At 41.3% G+C, this 13,706-nt stretch overlaps 2 protein-coding genes across 2 annotated transcripts; one reads left to right on the top strand and one right to left on the bottom strand.

The window, feature by feature from the left end:
- The first annotated feature begins 357 nt into the window (after positions 1-357).
- LOC118472121 (LOB domain-containing protein 13) lies at positions 358-917 on the top strand. Its single transcript, XM_035959325.1, has 2 exons — positions 358-475; positions 571-917. Exons 1-2 carry the CDS (start codon positions 380-382, stop codon positions 721-723), a joined length of 249 nt encoding a protein of 82 aa, XP_035815218.1. The 5' UTR covers positions 358-379; the 3' UTR covers positions 724-917.
- A 4,959-nt stretch (positions 918-5,876) lies between these two features.
- On the bottom strand, positions 5,877-7,543 carry LOC107522032 (uncharacterized). The gene is given in 5 exon segments (NM_001322269.1): positions 5,877-6,203; positions 6,332-6,349; positions 6,477-6,543; positions 6,718-6,789; positions 6,999-7,543. Coding segments are annotated over 5 exon segments (567 nt in total). The 5' UTR covers positions 7,310-7,543; the 3' UTR covers positions 5,877-6,104.
- Positions 7,544-13,706: the final 6,163 nt, after the last annotated feature.

Here is a 13,706-nt window from a genome sequence, read left to right as displayed (position 1 = left end):
TCTACGATTGATTCCAGAGAGCTGAGACGCCGTGGACGACAATCCACATCGTCGTCTTCACAGTCGTCCCGTTCACGATCAGCAGCCCATGAGATAGAGCTTGCAGTGTTGCGTCAACAGGCAGAGTACCATCAATCAGTCTTGAGGGAACAATTGGAGTACCAGAGGCAACAATCTGAATACCAGAGACAACAAGCCGAGTACCAGAAGAAGAGGGACGAGTATTATGCAAGCCTCCAGGCCCAAAATCAAGCTCTTCTCTCGGTAAGTTGAAGTAACATTTTGTAGCTTATTTTGCAAAACACTTGATGTGTATCTTGTTTGTTCAACAATGACTTGTATATATTTGTAGCAACTAGCCCAACAAGCGGGCGTCCCGATGCCGACATATGGGATGCCGCCTCCGGACTTTGCACTGCCAATGCCAATGTTGGCGCCTCCACCTCCGCCTCCGCCTCCGTCACAATTCCCTATGGTATGTACACATATGCGTGTGTGACATGTTCATCAATGTCTTATGTGTTTAAATGAACAACTGAGTGGTTACTATTTCATGTGCTTGTGTTATAGGGATTTCAGACACCACCCGCTTCAGTTGCCGCACCTGGAGATGGGTCTGGTCAGGACGACACAACAAATTCGTGGGTGAACACCATTTTCAACACGCAGAGTCCAGCCGGAGGAGGTGGCTACTCGAACCATCCAGACGATGGATATGATTGATGTGTCGTGATGTTTTTTTATGAAACACTTTGCAACACTTGTTTGTGAGACACAATTTCAGTTTGTAACAACCGTCGAACCTATATGTTGATGTTAAATTTGTGAATGTTAATATTTATGTGAGAATATTTGTGATTGTGAATACTTATTAGAATGTGTGTATTTGTGATTGTGAATGTGAATTTGTATATGTGCATGAATCTGTTTTTGTTTTGTAAATGTCAGATTTTTTAAAAAACAGAATTTTGTGTAAATTCTGTAATTTGTTATGTCCGACGGCTTAATGGTAGCCGTCGGACATAACCCATTTGTTATTTCCGACGGCGTTAACAACCGTCGGACATAAGCAATGCTTATCTCCGACGGCTTAGTGGGAGCCGTCGGACTTAACACTGTGGGGCCCACATCCCGACCGGTAAAACGGTTGGGATTTGTTATCTCCGACGGGCGTAGGCAGCCGTCGGAGATAACTTATGTCCGACGGCAGCCGTCGGACATAGCACTATTTCCGACGCGTTATCTCCGACGGCTTAAAGCCGTCGGAGATAAGTCTTTACCGTCGGAAATAATCTATTTCCGACGGTTTATTCATTATGTCCGACGGCTTTGGCCGTCGGACATTTCTGAGTTTACTGTAGTGAAGTGGGCAACGGCACAGCCAAAAACAATCACTAATTCTAAGGGCATGAATGGTTGGTTACATGGACCAAAGATTAGTATATTCAATTTAATCTCATTTAATCTCTAATTTTCCAAACAATAGGACTAAAACAAAGACTAAATTGCTTTAGTCTTTGGTCCCTCAAGTGGTGACTAAAAGAGACTAAATCATATTATTTTTTTTCCATCATTTATTTTAGTTGCACTAATGACGTGAGAACGGTAAGAGACATTTCAATTCTTCATATGAGTTATTTAATGTGTTCTAAATACTTTTAATCCCTGAAACCTAATATGTTAGGGAGTAAACTTTAGACCATCGATTAAATTTTAGTCAGTGGACTAAAAGAACCAAACATGCCCTAACACAAGTAGCCAAAGTTGGTGAGTGTAATAGCCCCCCTCTCCCAAACCATTGGGCCTCCATGTAAGGTGGAGGATGAATCATTGGTGGATCAAATAATGACTATCTAGCATGAAAAGTGGTCTTAGGTAAAACATTCCTCCAACTGGCCCACACAATTAAACCTCCTACTCTATTTAGGGCTAGTTTGAAAACTCAAATCCCCTTCAGAATAGGAAGAGATTGAGGCCTAGTTTGGGTGGTTTGGAGATATTGAAGAGTATTTAAATCAACAATAGATCAAAATCCCCTCAATACATCTCAATCCACTTCAATCTTCCTCATTCCTAGACACAAACTAGGCCTAAGGAAGATGAACTAATTTCTCTCTCGAACCTTTCCCATTCTAATGAGGATGTGAGATTCCAAAATAGCCCTTAGTGAGGTCAAATGTTGGTCCATCCCATCTGTTTCTAGGGTGGCTGATGAAACGAATCCCAACCCTAGTTATATATATAGCCCTCCAATTGTTGCATATCTATATGTACAATTGAAAAAAGCACAGAGAATAAGAAAATCTAATAAGCCATAGCAACTATCTAGCTATCACTAATAATATGTAATATATATGTTGCTTGTAACCGTGTATCAAGTGAAATCATCAACTTAGTAACTTGGCCACTTTATTGACAAGAATGACATGGGCCACGGGATGCTGAGCGATCTTCGAGCATTGATGGGAGATTGGATCCCTCTTGTATGTGTCAACTAGGGTTTAACATAAGCATGTGTGTTAGCTTCTGTGTCAATCCTTGCCTTCATTATTTATAGAGCATATGACTGGGGCCAATCACCATAAAAAGTTTGTGTCCTTGATCAGTGCATGAGTTAGTTCTAGACTCGATCCCTTGACCGAGTCCGAGAACATAACATTTTTTATTATTAGAGTGGAGTGCAACACTTGCTTCCTATCGTGGCAAAATCATCCATTTTGTTTTTACCGTACGATGTAGATCCATCGCTCAGGATCGCTTTTGCCCATCGAGCTTTCATCGGCCTCTAGTTGTCGATAAACAGTCAAAACACAGCTTGCAAGCCCACACGTAGAGAGACTTCTAGCGAAGTCTAAGGGTCCGGTTTCCAAGTCAAAGAAGAGGCACACACCGAGAGTCGGTGGAAGCAATTAAAAAAGGATGCGGCGGCGGCGTCCCCGACAGCGACGCCCGTCGCACCGCGTCCTCCTACGCTCGCACATTCTATACATGTCTTCTTCGCACAGGTGCTGCTGCACGCGCACACATCTTTCCACATTTGCTGGTAACTCTTACTCTCCCTTACAGTCGCCCCTCACACATCTTTCCACATTCGCTGGTAACTCCTACTCTCCCTTACAATCGCCCCTCACGACGTCGTTGTTGTCTGTGTGCCACTTGCCGCACCCAGTATCCACGCGATTTCAACGTGCCACCGCCGAGACCAAGTAAACGCTTGTGGATTCTTCCTATGCGTCCAACCGGACTAGAATTGCTTTGCGTTCACAGTGTCAACAAAAATGACTAACTCATTCATAAACTAGGTGTTATCTCTTGATGCCCGAGGGCCGGCTCTGGCATAGGACAACAGGGGGGCTACTCCCTGCAGTTAATTGTATGCCTAATATGATAGCTAAGGTTGAGTTAAATAATATAATCTCTGAGCTGAGAGCTTTGAAGTTGAGCTTACTAGAACCACCCATGTCTTCTATGGAGATTTTTCGAAGTTGAAATTACTGAAGAACCTTTTGAGATCTATAATGTCTCAGGAACAATGGAATGGTTGGCCACCTTATGTATTGAGAAAAAATATTAGATATTAATATCAATGTGGTTATTGATGACTTTGTCTTAAAAATGTTAGGATAAACTTTTGAGGTATTGTAAAATTTATTTTTATAATATTTGGATACAACATTAATTGTTGTCGATATAATATAAGAATATATATATATATATGTATATAAAAATTATTATACTTATAGGAGGTTCAATTTTTATGTTCGCCTTAGGCCTTAGGCACCGAAATCTCAGTTGTGGCCCTATGATGCCCTTTCTGATCTGTCGTTTTCAAGTACTCCAATTTTAGTGTATCTACGAATCCACTTATATTGTGCGATTATATATGCCAACATTAAATGCCAAAAAAAGAAGCAATATTGCCATTGTCATCTATATACCACTTCCTTTGAGATTACATAACATGTTTATTTCTTTGTCATTGTAGGAAAGGAGTTAGTGTTCGAGATTACAATCCGTGTATATCAGTTTGGCCCCTTGGTCCTAACAGGTAAAACCCCCATGCAAAATACTGTTATTCTCAAAAGTTACAGTTTTAGTGCATCTATTAAGAGGTTTAGTTTTTATGCAAAACCTACAAGTGAACAACAACTGGAAGATGTACATGTACCTGCTTCCACACAATTACGCTATGTGCTCCCTGCAATAATGCTATTTTTTCGGCTACTATTATTCCTCGATTATACATGCCAACATTAATTGCAACAACATGCAAAAAAAAACGCCATTGCCACCTCTACAGTACACCGTTTAAACATAATTTGAAGCAAGCGATATTTTCATTGCATAATATTATTCTCTCAACAATATATATGATCATTATGATTCCCTGCTGGAACTCATAAAAAACAAGCTCATTTTCTAAATTTAAAAAGGAAAGGGGCAGCTGACTTCGATATTGAGGTCCGTGCAAAGAATTTTATCTCACTTAAACTCAAAAAAGTAAGTGTTCTCTAAAAGATACTGTAGTTTTCAAATTCTTCACTTTAAATGCATCTACGAAAAATTTTCTACTATTATTCCTCGATTATATATACTAGCATCAATTGCAACAACATGCAAAATTGTCATCGCAATCCGTATAACTTCCTTAATGGTTACATGGCAAGTTTATCTCTGTCATTGCAGGAAAGGAGTTGCCATTTAAGTTTTCAGTACGTGCGAATCGGTTTAACTCCTTGGCCTTAACACGTAAGTTCTCTGTGGAAATTTTTGTTGTTTTCAAACTTTCGAGTTTTACTGCGTCTACGAATCTACTTATACTTTGCTGTTGTTGTTCCTCAATTAGATATGCAGCAATAAATGCAAGCAACATACCATATTAACGTTGCCACATATATAGTTTCTATAATAGTTAGTGCTAGTTTGAGAACTCCATTTTGTTAAGGGATTTCTATTTTTACAAGAGAAAATGAAATGATTTTTCTTGAGAAAATGAAAATTCATTGAAAAATGGGGTCCTAAACTAGCCTTTACAAAGCAAATTTATTCTTTTTTATTTTGAAACCATGGAACACCTAGAATTATTGCTGCAAATATCAACGTGGATTTTGTCCTACCAAATATTATCGATGTAAATATATTTATGCAGTTAGCTTTGGTAACTGTGTACAAAGTTTTTCACTGGATGTGCACCTTATTAACATCTATTTTGTCGTAACAACTTGGTTTGACATAAACACACTTATAAAATTATCTTTTATAATTAGCTTAGTGACTACTGAACAACTTTTTTACTAGACCTTTCCCTATATATTTTTGAGTTGTAAAATACAGCACTGGTATAATGGTATCATCTTGTGTGTTACACATAATAAAATTTAATAATATTTATAAAGTAGCTCAGATGCATAATAAAGCCCACCCTCCGGCGCGTGCCAGCAACTAGTACTTATACAACGTGATTGGTTCCCATCAACCTGTTCTATCGGGAAAGCTCCCTCCTCGCAACCTGTTCTATCGGGGAAGCTCCCTCCTCGCATCTCCGCACGTGCAGGCGGAGGGGTACAAAAATGCCGCGCCTGCACCGGTGCGTGTAGGCTGCGCCCATACGATACATACTACCAATCATCTATATGTACATAGTCAACGCACCAGACGAGCATGGGCACGATCGCCAACCAACCAATCATGTGGATAATAGCCGAAGATATCGTCACACATCTCTCTATAATCTATATCAATTGGACGCATCTCTCTATATCAATGCACGAGTCAGGTTCTTCTGGATAACAAATTCACAAGCCATATGCCTTTCCTATTAATTCTGCTTTCTATTCTTCATACTTGCGTAGTTGCGTAACTGAATATGAATGTGCTCCTTGCTTCCTTGTGCTGGCATAAAAATCCATCTTGTTCCAACATACATATACAAAGAGAACTGAACGTAGGGAGTAGGGAGCAGTATTATTTGGTTGGTTATTTCCAACATGGTTGCTCTATTTGTGTTTGATTTCAGCTTAGTATATGAAGAGATCGTCTGATATCTCTATTTACATTGAACACGGTACAATATCCATTGGCCATTGCATAACATGGGTGCTAAGTCACTTGTTCTTCTGGATCATTTCTCTGACCTCATCCATCACAAGCCAAGCTTTGTGACCACCTATTACTTCTGCTTTCCACTCTCCGTCCTTCCAGAGCTGGATATGAATGTATGGTTTAGGATCAAGGTTTTCCTAGTTCCACTTCCAATCGTATAGGAATATGAATGAATTGACGGGTTCTTCATAAAAAAAGAATGAATTGACGGAAGAAAGAGCAGTGGCACCTGAATAGTGGGCATTTTCTGAAGGTGGACGTTGCAGACCATCGGAATTGCAGTATGCACACAGAAAGGCGAAGGACTCGGATTATTTCAGAGTCATTTTGAACCAACAATTTTTTCATAAATAACCTCTGAATTTTCCACTTACAGTTACATTTCCTCTTTTCACCACCGCCTGTGGAACTTTGTTGACATCGACGAAGTAAAACCTGACTCTGTAACAGAAACGTGAAGCATGATTTTTAAAAAAATCAACACATTTCATAATCCGAAACGTGTACGTCTTTATTTAGAACTCAGGACCAGTTTACTTGCTAAGGCATCGATATGTCAGAACTCAGAAATTGTGCCGAAAAAACATTCTGCTGGGGGGATGAAGTCACACTGACCCAGGATATTCTCCTGCTATCTTCTCCATTCTGGGCACCAGGTATATGCATTTCCGACACCAACTTGCCATCCTGGAAGCAATAGACAACGTCTCGACTTCTGATGAGATATGATAGTATTATCTAAGCATGCAGATAGATATGATAAAAGCGGAAAAAGTCATCTCGATTCTACTATAATGACAATCAACATCCGAATCAATGGCCACAGACACCAGACAAGCCAATGGAAGTTAGAGTGACCTATGCAGGTCGGGCAACATGTGCAAAATCACTCGTACCAGTCGATGATGATGGGCTGGTTGTTCTCGACGGACCACCTGAGCGCGTCGTCGAGCTTCTCCATGCTGTCGATCTCCTCCATCTCCACCGGCTTGGACACGTCCCAGAAGTATGCCTCCGCCCGGAACCTCTCCCGGCGCTCCCTCCTCCTCCTCCCCGTCCCGCCGCCGTTCCACAGCCACAGCGCCCGCCCAGCCACCCCGCCGCCAACGGTCGAGCAGGCGGCGGTCGCCAACGAGTGCGGGTGCGGCGACGCCGCCGCGGCCTCCCGCACGCAGAGCGCGCGCGGGCTCGGCGCGAGGAGCGCCATTGGTTTACGGCTTTCCGTGTACCGGTTCCGGCGGCGATCAGAACTCGGTCTCGGAGATGGTGGGGCTGCGGCGCGGCGTCCTAGTAGTGCGTGGTGATGTACTGATGGGGCGGAGCAGAGGACGGGGTGGAGAATATGCGCGGGATCGGAGAGCGCGAGCCGCGAGGTGGTGACGGGAGGCGGAGAGTTGGTCGAGCTGTGGAATCGGATCGGAAGCGGGTGGCTTATCCGCTGACCAGGATCCATCGCAATAGCTGCTCAGGCGGCGGTGCGCCGTCCGCGGGCGGGTGCGAGCGTGGGGCAAAAGCGTTGGAATACGGCGTCTGGGCCCACCGGGTCGTAAAATATCTTGAGATCTTTTTGCATGTCAGCATGTGGATTTATTAGTCGATAGAGCAACGGTGGAAATGAATAAGGGGGTGTTTGGTTGCTTCTGCTAAAGTTTAGCTCGGGTCACATCAAACGTTTGACTTTTAAATAGAAGTATGAAATATAGACCCAACCAACTGGACTAGATTCGTCTCGTCTTTTAATCTTCGGCTGACAAATTAGTTTTATAATCCGACTACATTTAATACCCGGAACGGAGGTTCAAACATTCGATGGGACAGGGGCTAAATTTTAGCGGGGTGTAACCAAACACCCCCTAAATGATTGCCTCGGGCGGCCGGATGGGCCGGCTAGAGTGCTAGGCCTAGCGCACGCAGACTGACAGCTCGTCCTCCGGCCCATTTGTTAAATTGAGCCTCGTTACTCGTGCTACCCTTGAGGGCTGGGCTTGAGACCCTTCCACTTGCACCGTCGGGGAGGACCCAGGACGGCACAAGGTGCCTTCTCTCTCCTTAGGGCATGTACAGTGGAGAGACACCAAAACGGTTCTCCAAGCACAGGAGACAACTAAGAGATTCTATTGTACAATGGAGTGTCTATAAACCTAGTCTATTAATAAATACAGAATTAAATGTATTTGTATAGCATCAGATCGATAGAACAGACGACAAATTCGTACAGTGGGAAGTGAGGCGTCTGTTGTTACTTGGTTTACGAGCCAGAGGCGTCTCTTCACGGAGAGACGGCTCTAAGATTTTTTTGCAAATAACCCCCTAAAACACCTTAAGAGCCTCCACATTAAACACCACTGTACATGCCCTTAGTGTTGAGAACTACGTCACCACGGATCACCAGATTCACTCCATTTCCCCCGTCAGCAGTAGAGACGCAAGAAGCTGTAGAAGACCCATCTCCCTTCCCATAAGCACGACAGAAGAAACACACGGGACACAAGATATAGGGTTGGGTCTCTGGCCTCTTTCTCTTCTCTATATTATGAGAGGGTGTACAAGTTCCTTATATAGAGATGTGAGACCCCTCAGGGGCAAAGCAGGTATTTACCCACATAACCCTAACTAGGGTTACTTAACACTCCCCCTTGGGCGAATAACGCGACCAACACATGCCTCGTTAAAACTCCGAAAAAACCCAGTGGGAAAAAATATGGAGAAAGAGTGCATGGTGATACAAATTGCATTTGCACTTTGTTGTCTCGTTAAAAACCTCATGTGAGAAACTTCAAGAAAACTCACCAAGGGAAAAAGAGTACAACAATTGTCATCGTGACAGATTTCGATCTTGTGGGATCTAGATTCTATCGAATCTTCTACAAGGGCTAACTTTAGAAATGTGCTCCCCCTGATCCTTGCAAAATCGTATCAATAAGGCAAAACATATTCTTCTGGAAGTATATGCACATAAAGATTTAGCAAACGGATTGCATATCCTTGCAAGGACTATTTCAGGAACTTTACCTCTACTCACTTCTAGGATATACGAGGTAAGTGCACGTATCAATATAAATAAACCACTTTGACTGATGGTGTTCGATCGACTGGATCTATATATTTGATAGAAAGTTTCATAAAGGTTCGCATATTGATTATCAAGCTCACGCCTTCAGGGCATAGAATATGACATTTATTGTCTCACGATTGTGATCAATATAAACATTCACTCCCCCTAACGATGACATCTGTCAAAGTCGTTATCCCTCATAACTCAAGCATATTCTTCAAGATATATGTCTCATTGTTCATCTGGAATAACGAGAATGGATGAGGTTGGGGTGCTATCATTTTCTATCTTACACCACAATTTATACATAGTTGTGCAAAGCAAATAACATGTCCTTCAATAGGACTTAGGGGATAATTTAGTTGCAATAGTACATATTCTAAATATGACACATCGCTCGAGGCGTTCATCCATTGCAACATCTATGATGGTGTAACAAAAGTCCATCTAAGATCGTAATCCATCAGGGATTTTTCATCGATCAGATACATCGTTATAGTCTGTCATTCTGGCACAATGGGGATATTTTGCTAGTAACACCTAAACCTTATAGGTTTCTGCCATCAGGGCTTTAGAGGATACCGTAATTCCACATCTAGTGGAAAATACCATGAGTAAAACTCGTGGGATGCACATGTGCTTATTCGGTGAACTACAAGTCCTTTGGTACTTCATCTTATTCCTTTTCGGGTCTGTATGGGTCTTTATCCCATTATATGGGTTGTCAAACTTTGGTGTTCAACACAGACTTTGTTTCTTCCGGAAAGGTTCCATTTAGAAACTATAATCTCAACTAGGAGATATTCTCTCTACATAGGAGAGTGTTCATTCGTCAGGAATGTATTATTCGGTATGAGATTTATATGTTGCATATTTATAATTCAAAGATATGAGTCCTCCTAGGATCTCATGACGGATCTTCAGAATCCTATTAACTGCATATTTTAATTCATACCATTTGCCAGATATATTACATAACGGAACAATGTTTATTCAACACGTATGTGGGATGGGTCTCTCACAAGACCACTTGAACCATCGCATTCACCACACATTATTTCAGTAGTGCCCATAAATGTCCGAACTTTAAGCTCGTGACTTTTATTTTGCGATTATTGGTTCAGCCTCGATTGCATTTATCAATGACCCGATAAGAGAGCTGCAAGCACTCATGCCTAGGACTTTGTTTTGGATCCCTTTGCAATCTAGAGAGGCAAGATAGGTGTCGACTTATTTGTCTCCCACATTTAATAATGATCTCCGTCATTTCCCAAAACGAAAGATTCATTGTTCCGTATTCCCAGCACAATGATATTGCGCGCATTGCTAGGAATTTCATCATCAAGATGAACCTCTTCGTGAGGCAAATCACCATCAGGGTGAGTTCATCGGAGGAGAGTTATTACAGACCACGTGAATCTGCAATCAGAACATATGCTTTGACTAAGGCCAATGGATCATATTCGCAGGCGTCCCCGAGAATAGATCAAATACCAATAAGTCAAATGTGGATATGATATTAATCCTGGGTATATCCACATCTACATTAGGTAGAAGCATTCAGACCAATATGGTTACTCCTCAACGATTTCTGGCAAACCCCATATACACAGGAGTACACACTGAACGACAGGTTCAGTTTGGCTTTTGTGCGTTTAATAGAATATTGAGGCATTACAATATATGGGCATTCCTCCCCCTAATGCCGAGATGTTCTTAAAAGCATACAGATAAAATCCCCAACCACAATCATCCAGTTGTGGCCAATGTATGCTATTGTGGTGGTTTATTTGGGAAATCTTACGCACATTACAGATAGGGGTTTTATGCAGTGAGCTTTGGACTTATATTAATGTAGTGGCATGAATACTACATATTTGTCCTTCAATATGAAGGGTTAGTCTCAACATCCAGTGAGACACGCAACAACAAGTTGCTTCGTGGTTACAATTCTGCAAACTTATTTTTATTATTGCCAAATGTATAGTCAATCATTAAGATTTAGACTGATATACGCAACACTATTTTATGCATAAGGGTCCCCCAGAGGCTCATGCACACCATTCATTGTTTGGAGCTAGTAGTTGACTTCAGATCAACAACTAAAATGACCATCAGGGTCTAGCGCTCACAAGGACATTCACTGGTTGCATTGTGCTTTTAAGCACATAGGAAAATGTGTGCATAGATAATGTTAGTAAAGTGCACGGCATCAGGCCAATGCTGCCAAGCAAAGATTTTTATATGCAAAGATGTATAGTCCAGCTCGTTTTATTATTGCCCATGGTTTACCCAATTACTCATACCGTTCTGAAATTGGGTATTGATTTATGCAACATTTTTAGGTATTATAATTTTGAGAGAGAACTTATAACAATAGATAATAATTTATGATGTTGCCAGTAGGGCAAACATTTCTCCTCATATGATATACCAATTTGTTCTATAAAGCATTATTTCGATCTCTTCGTTGTTCGGCAAAAAGAGGAGCTTTGGAATAGAACAGACAAGGCCAAGAATTCATTTTATCTGGGAAAATCACCATATAACTAGCTTTTGATGAAGCAAATGATGATAACTGCGTGGCAAGAATGAAACAAGACTGGTATCCGCCTAGGATCCATCTTCAACAACAGATAGTACTGCTCTCATACGAAGAAATCATCAGGAGTAGAGAGGATACAACATGTCTCTACAAGATCTTCATATTTCTATCACAAATTATCATCACTAGTAGTCTAGTGGTCAAGACATATGACTCTTTTGGCTCCGAGGACCAAGAACATGTTAATGTCTAATTTAGCTTCAAGCTCTGTGGTGATATGGGATTTCATAGCTAGTTTATACTCTTCTTACTCCTAGTAGATCAGAGATACATTACAGTAAGCATTTCAAAGGTGGAATCCAATGTAGTTCTGCTACATAAACTCCAGGTATATGTCCATTCAGGACTGACCTTTACCATTTGGCTTAAAGGTATATCATACCAATCAAAGGACTATACCTAGTCAATTCAGCGACTATAGTATTTATAATTCTGAGAGATGTATGCAACACAAGCATAGAGGTCCTAAACAGGACGAGTAAAGTGGTTCGACGGGAACACACTATGGTTTTCACACCAACATAGTGAAAAATTTCTCAGAATAACCTCTCGACATACTCACAACTTCGTGTTGCTAGCCGTTACATGTCCTTTTATCTCATAGTTTGCTTCATGTCATCCAGCGACAAAGAGAGCAATGTGCTAACATCTGGTTGAGCAATGTATGTCTGAGATTTCTGATCTTAAATCGTTTGGTAAGGTCTTTTTGCTTACTAATACAATCCCAATTTGTGATATCTTCTATGCCAAAAAGGCTTTCATGCATTATATTCTATATATTCGGTTACTTCGGGTAAAACTTTATGCATGAGGAGAGAGGAGAGAATTAACTTATCCATGTTTTGTTGTATTTCAATTTAATTTCCGAGATTATTCAAGCACTATAGAGCTTGATATAGTTGTTATGGCCACTTGGCAATATAAATAAATATATGATGCCACACAACACAATCAAATAAAATATAGAGCCAAATAAAATTGCTTATGAAGGTTGCGCTATGATGTGGCTTCAGAGGCTTGAACAACCCACCACAATCCACACGAGTACAAGCTCTAGCGTCTGATGTCAAAGCGTGTGCAGCCATCAGGGCTACGACAACACATCCAGCCTTCGTAATAAGCGCAATAGACACAACTGTGGCTTGGTAGTTGGGGTACACGATAAGTACGCGTAATAGACACAACAGACGCAACAAGCGCAATTGTGACTCAATAGTTGCGACACACATGCAATGCCTTCAGGGCCCTCGAAAAATGTGCGACTCGACAATGGCGGTCCGACTCAACAGAAGCGATCCGATTAAGCGAGAGCGCGACATAGCAATCACATGACGCAGCTAAGTTCGAACGGCACAAATACTGCGTCGTGTTGCCAGGGCGCAGCCAATATTCAGCTAATGCCATAACTCAGCCGATTACCAACGCAACCTGATCAGCGTGTCCGAATGCCCACTATACAATTTAATCGCTCAGCATGAGTCTTAAGCTCAATGCAACATAAATATTTAGAGCAATTTGATTATGCACAATATAGCATTCATATATTTTAATAATTTCTGTCAATTATCTACTACGAGAAATAAAGCAGAACAATAATACTAGAATTAATGCATGGACATACCACATCAGGTGTAAAAAGTATGTTTCCATTTTTAAACATGCATTTTTCTACTATTTATTTTTTATGGAAAGTAATTGATTAATATATAAAATAAAATATAAAACAATCTGTATTCTCTTTTTTATGTCATGAACGAAACTGATCTACGGTGCCTCCTTTTCATTTAATCCACCTCTAGCCGCATGACCTTGCGCACAGGCGGTCAAAGCCCGAAAACGACGCCATTTTTTTTCTCCGCTACAGCAACCAACTCAAGCATGCAGCCGTGCGTTAGATTCGCTGCATGCGGGCATGCGATTTTTTTTATAGTGTTTATCTGGTCT

This window comes from Zea mays, chromosome 5 (assembly GCF_902167145.1).
Source record: "Zea mays cultivar B73 chromosome 5, Zm-B73-REFERENCE-NAM-5.0, whole genome shotgun sequence".
In the NCBI taxonomy this organism is placed as follows: Eukaryota; Viridiplantae; Streptophyta; class Magnoliopsida; order Poales; family Poaceae; genus Zea; species Zea mays.
Note: the sequence above shows the minus strand (reverse complement) of the source record. Positions and strands in the feature narration are given on the sequence as shown.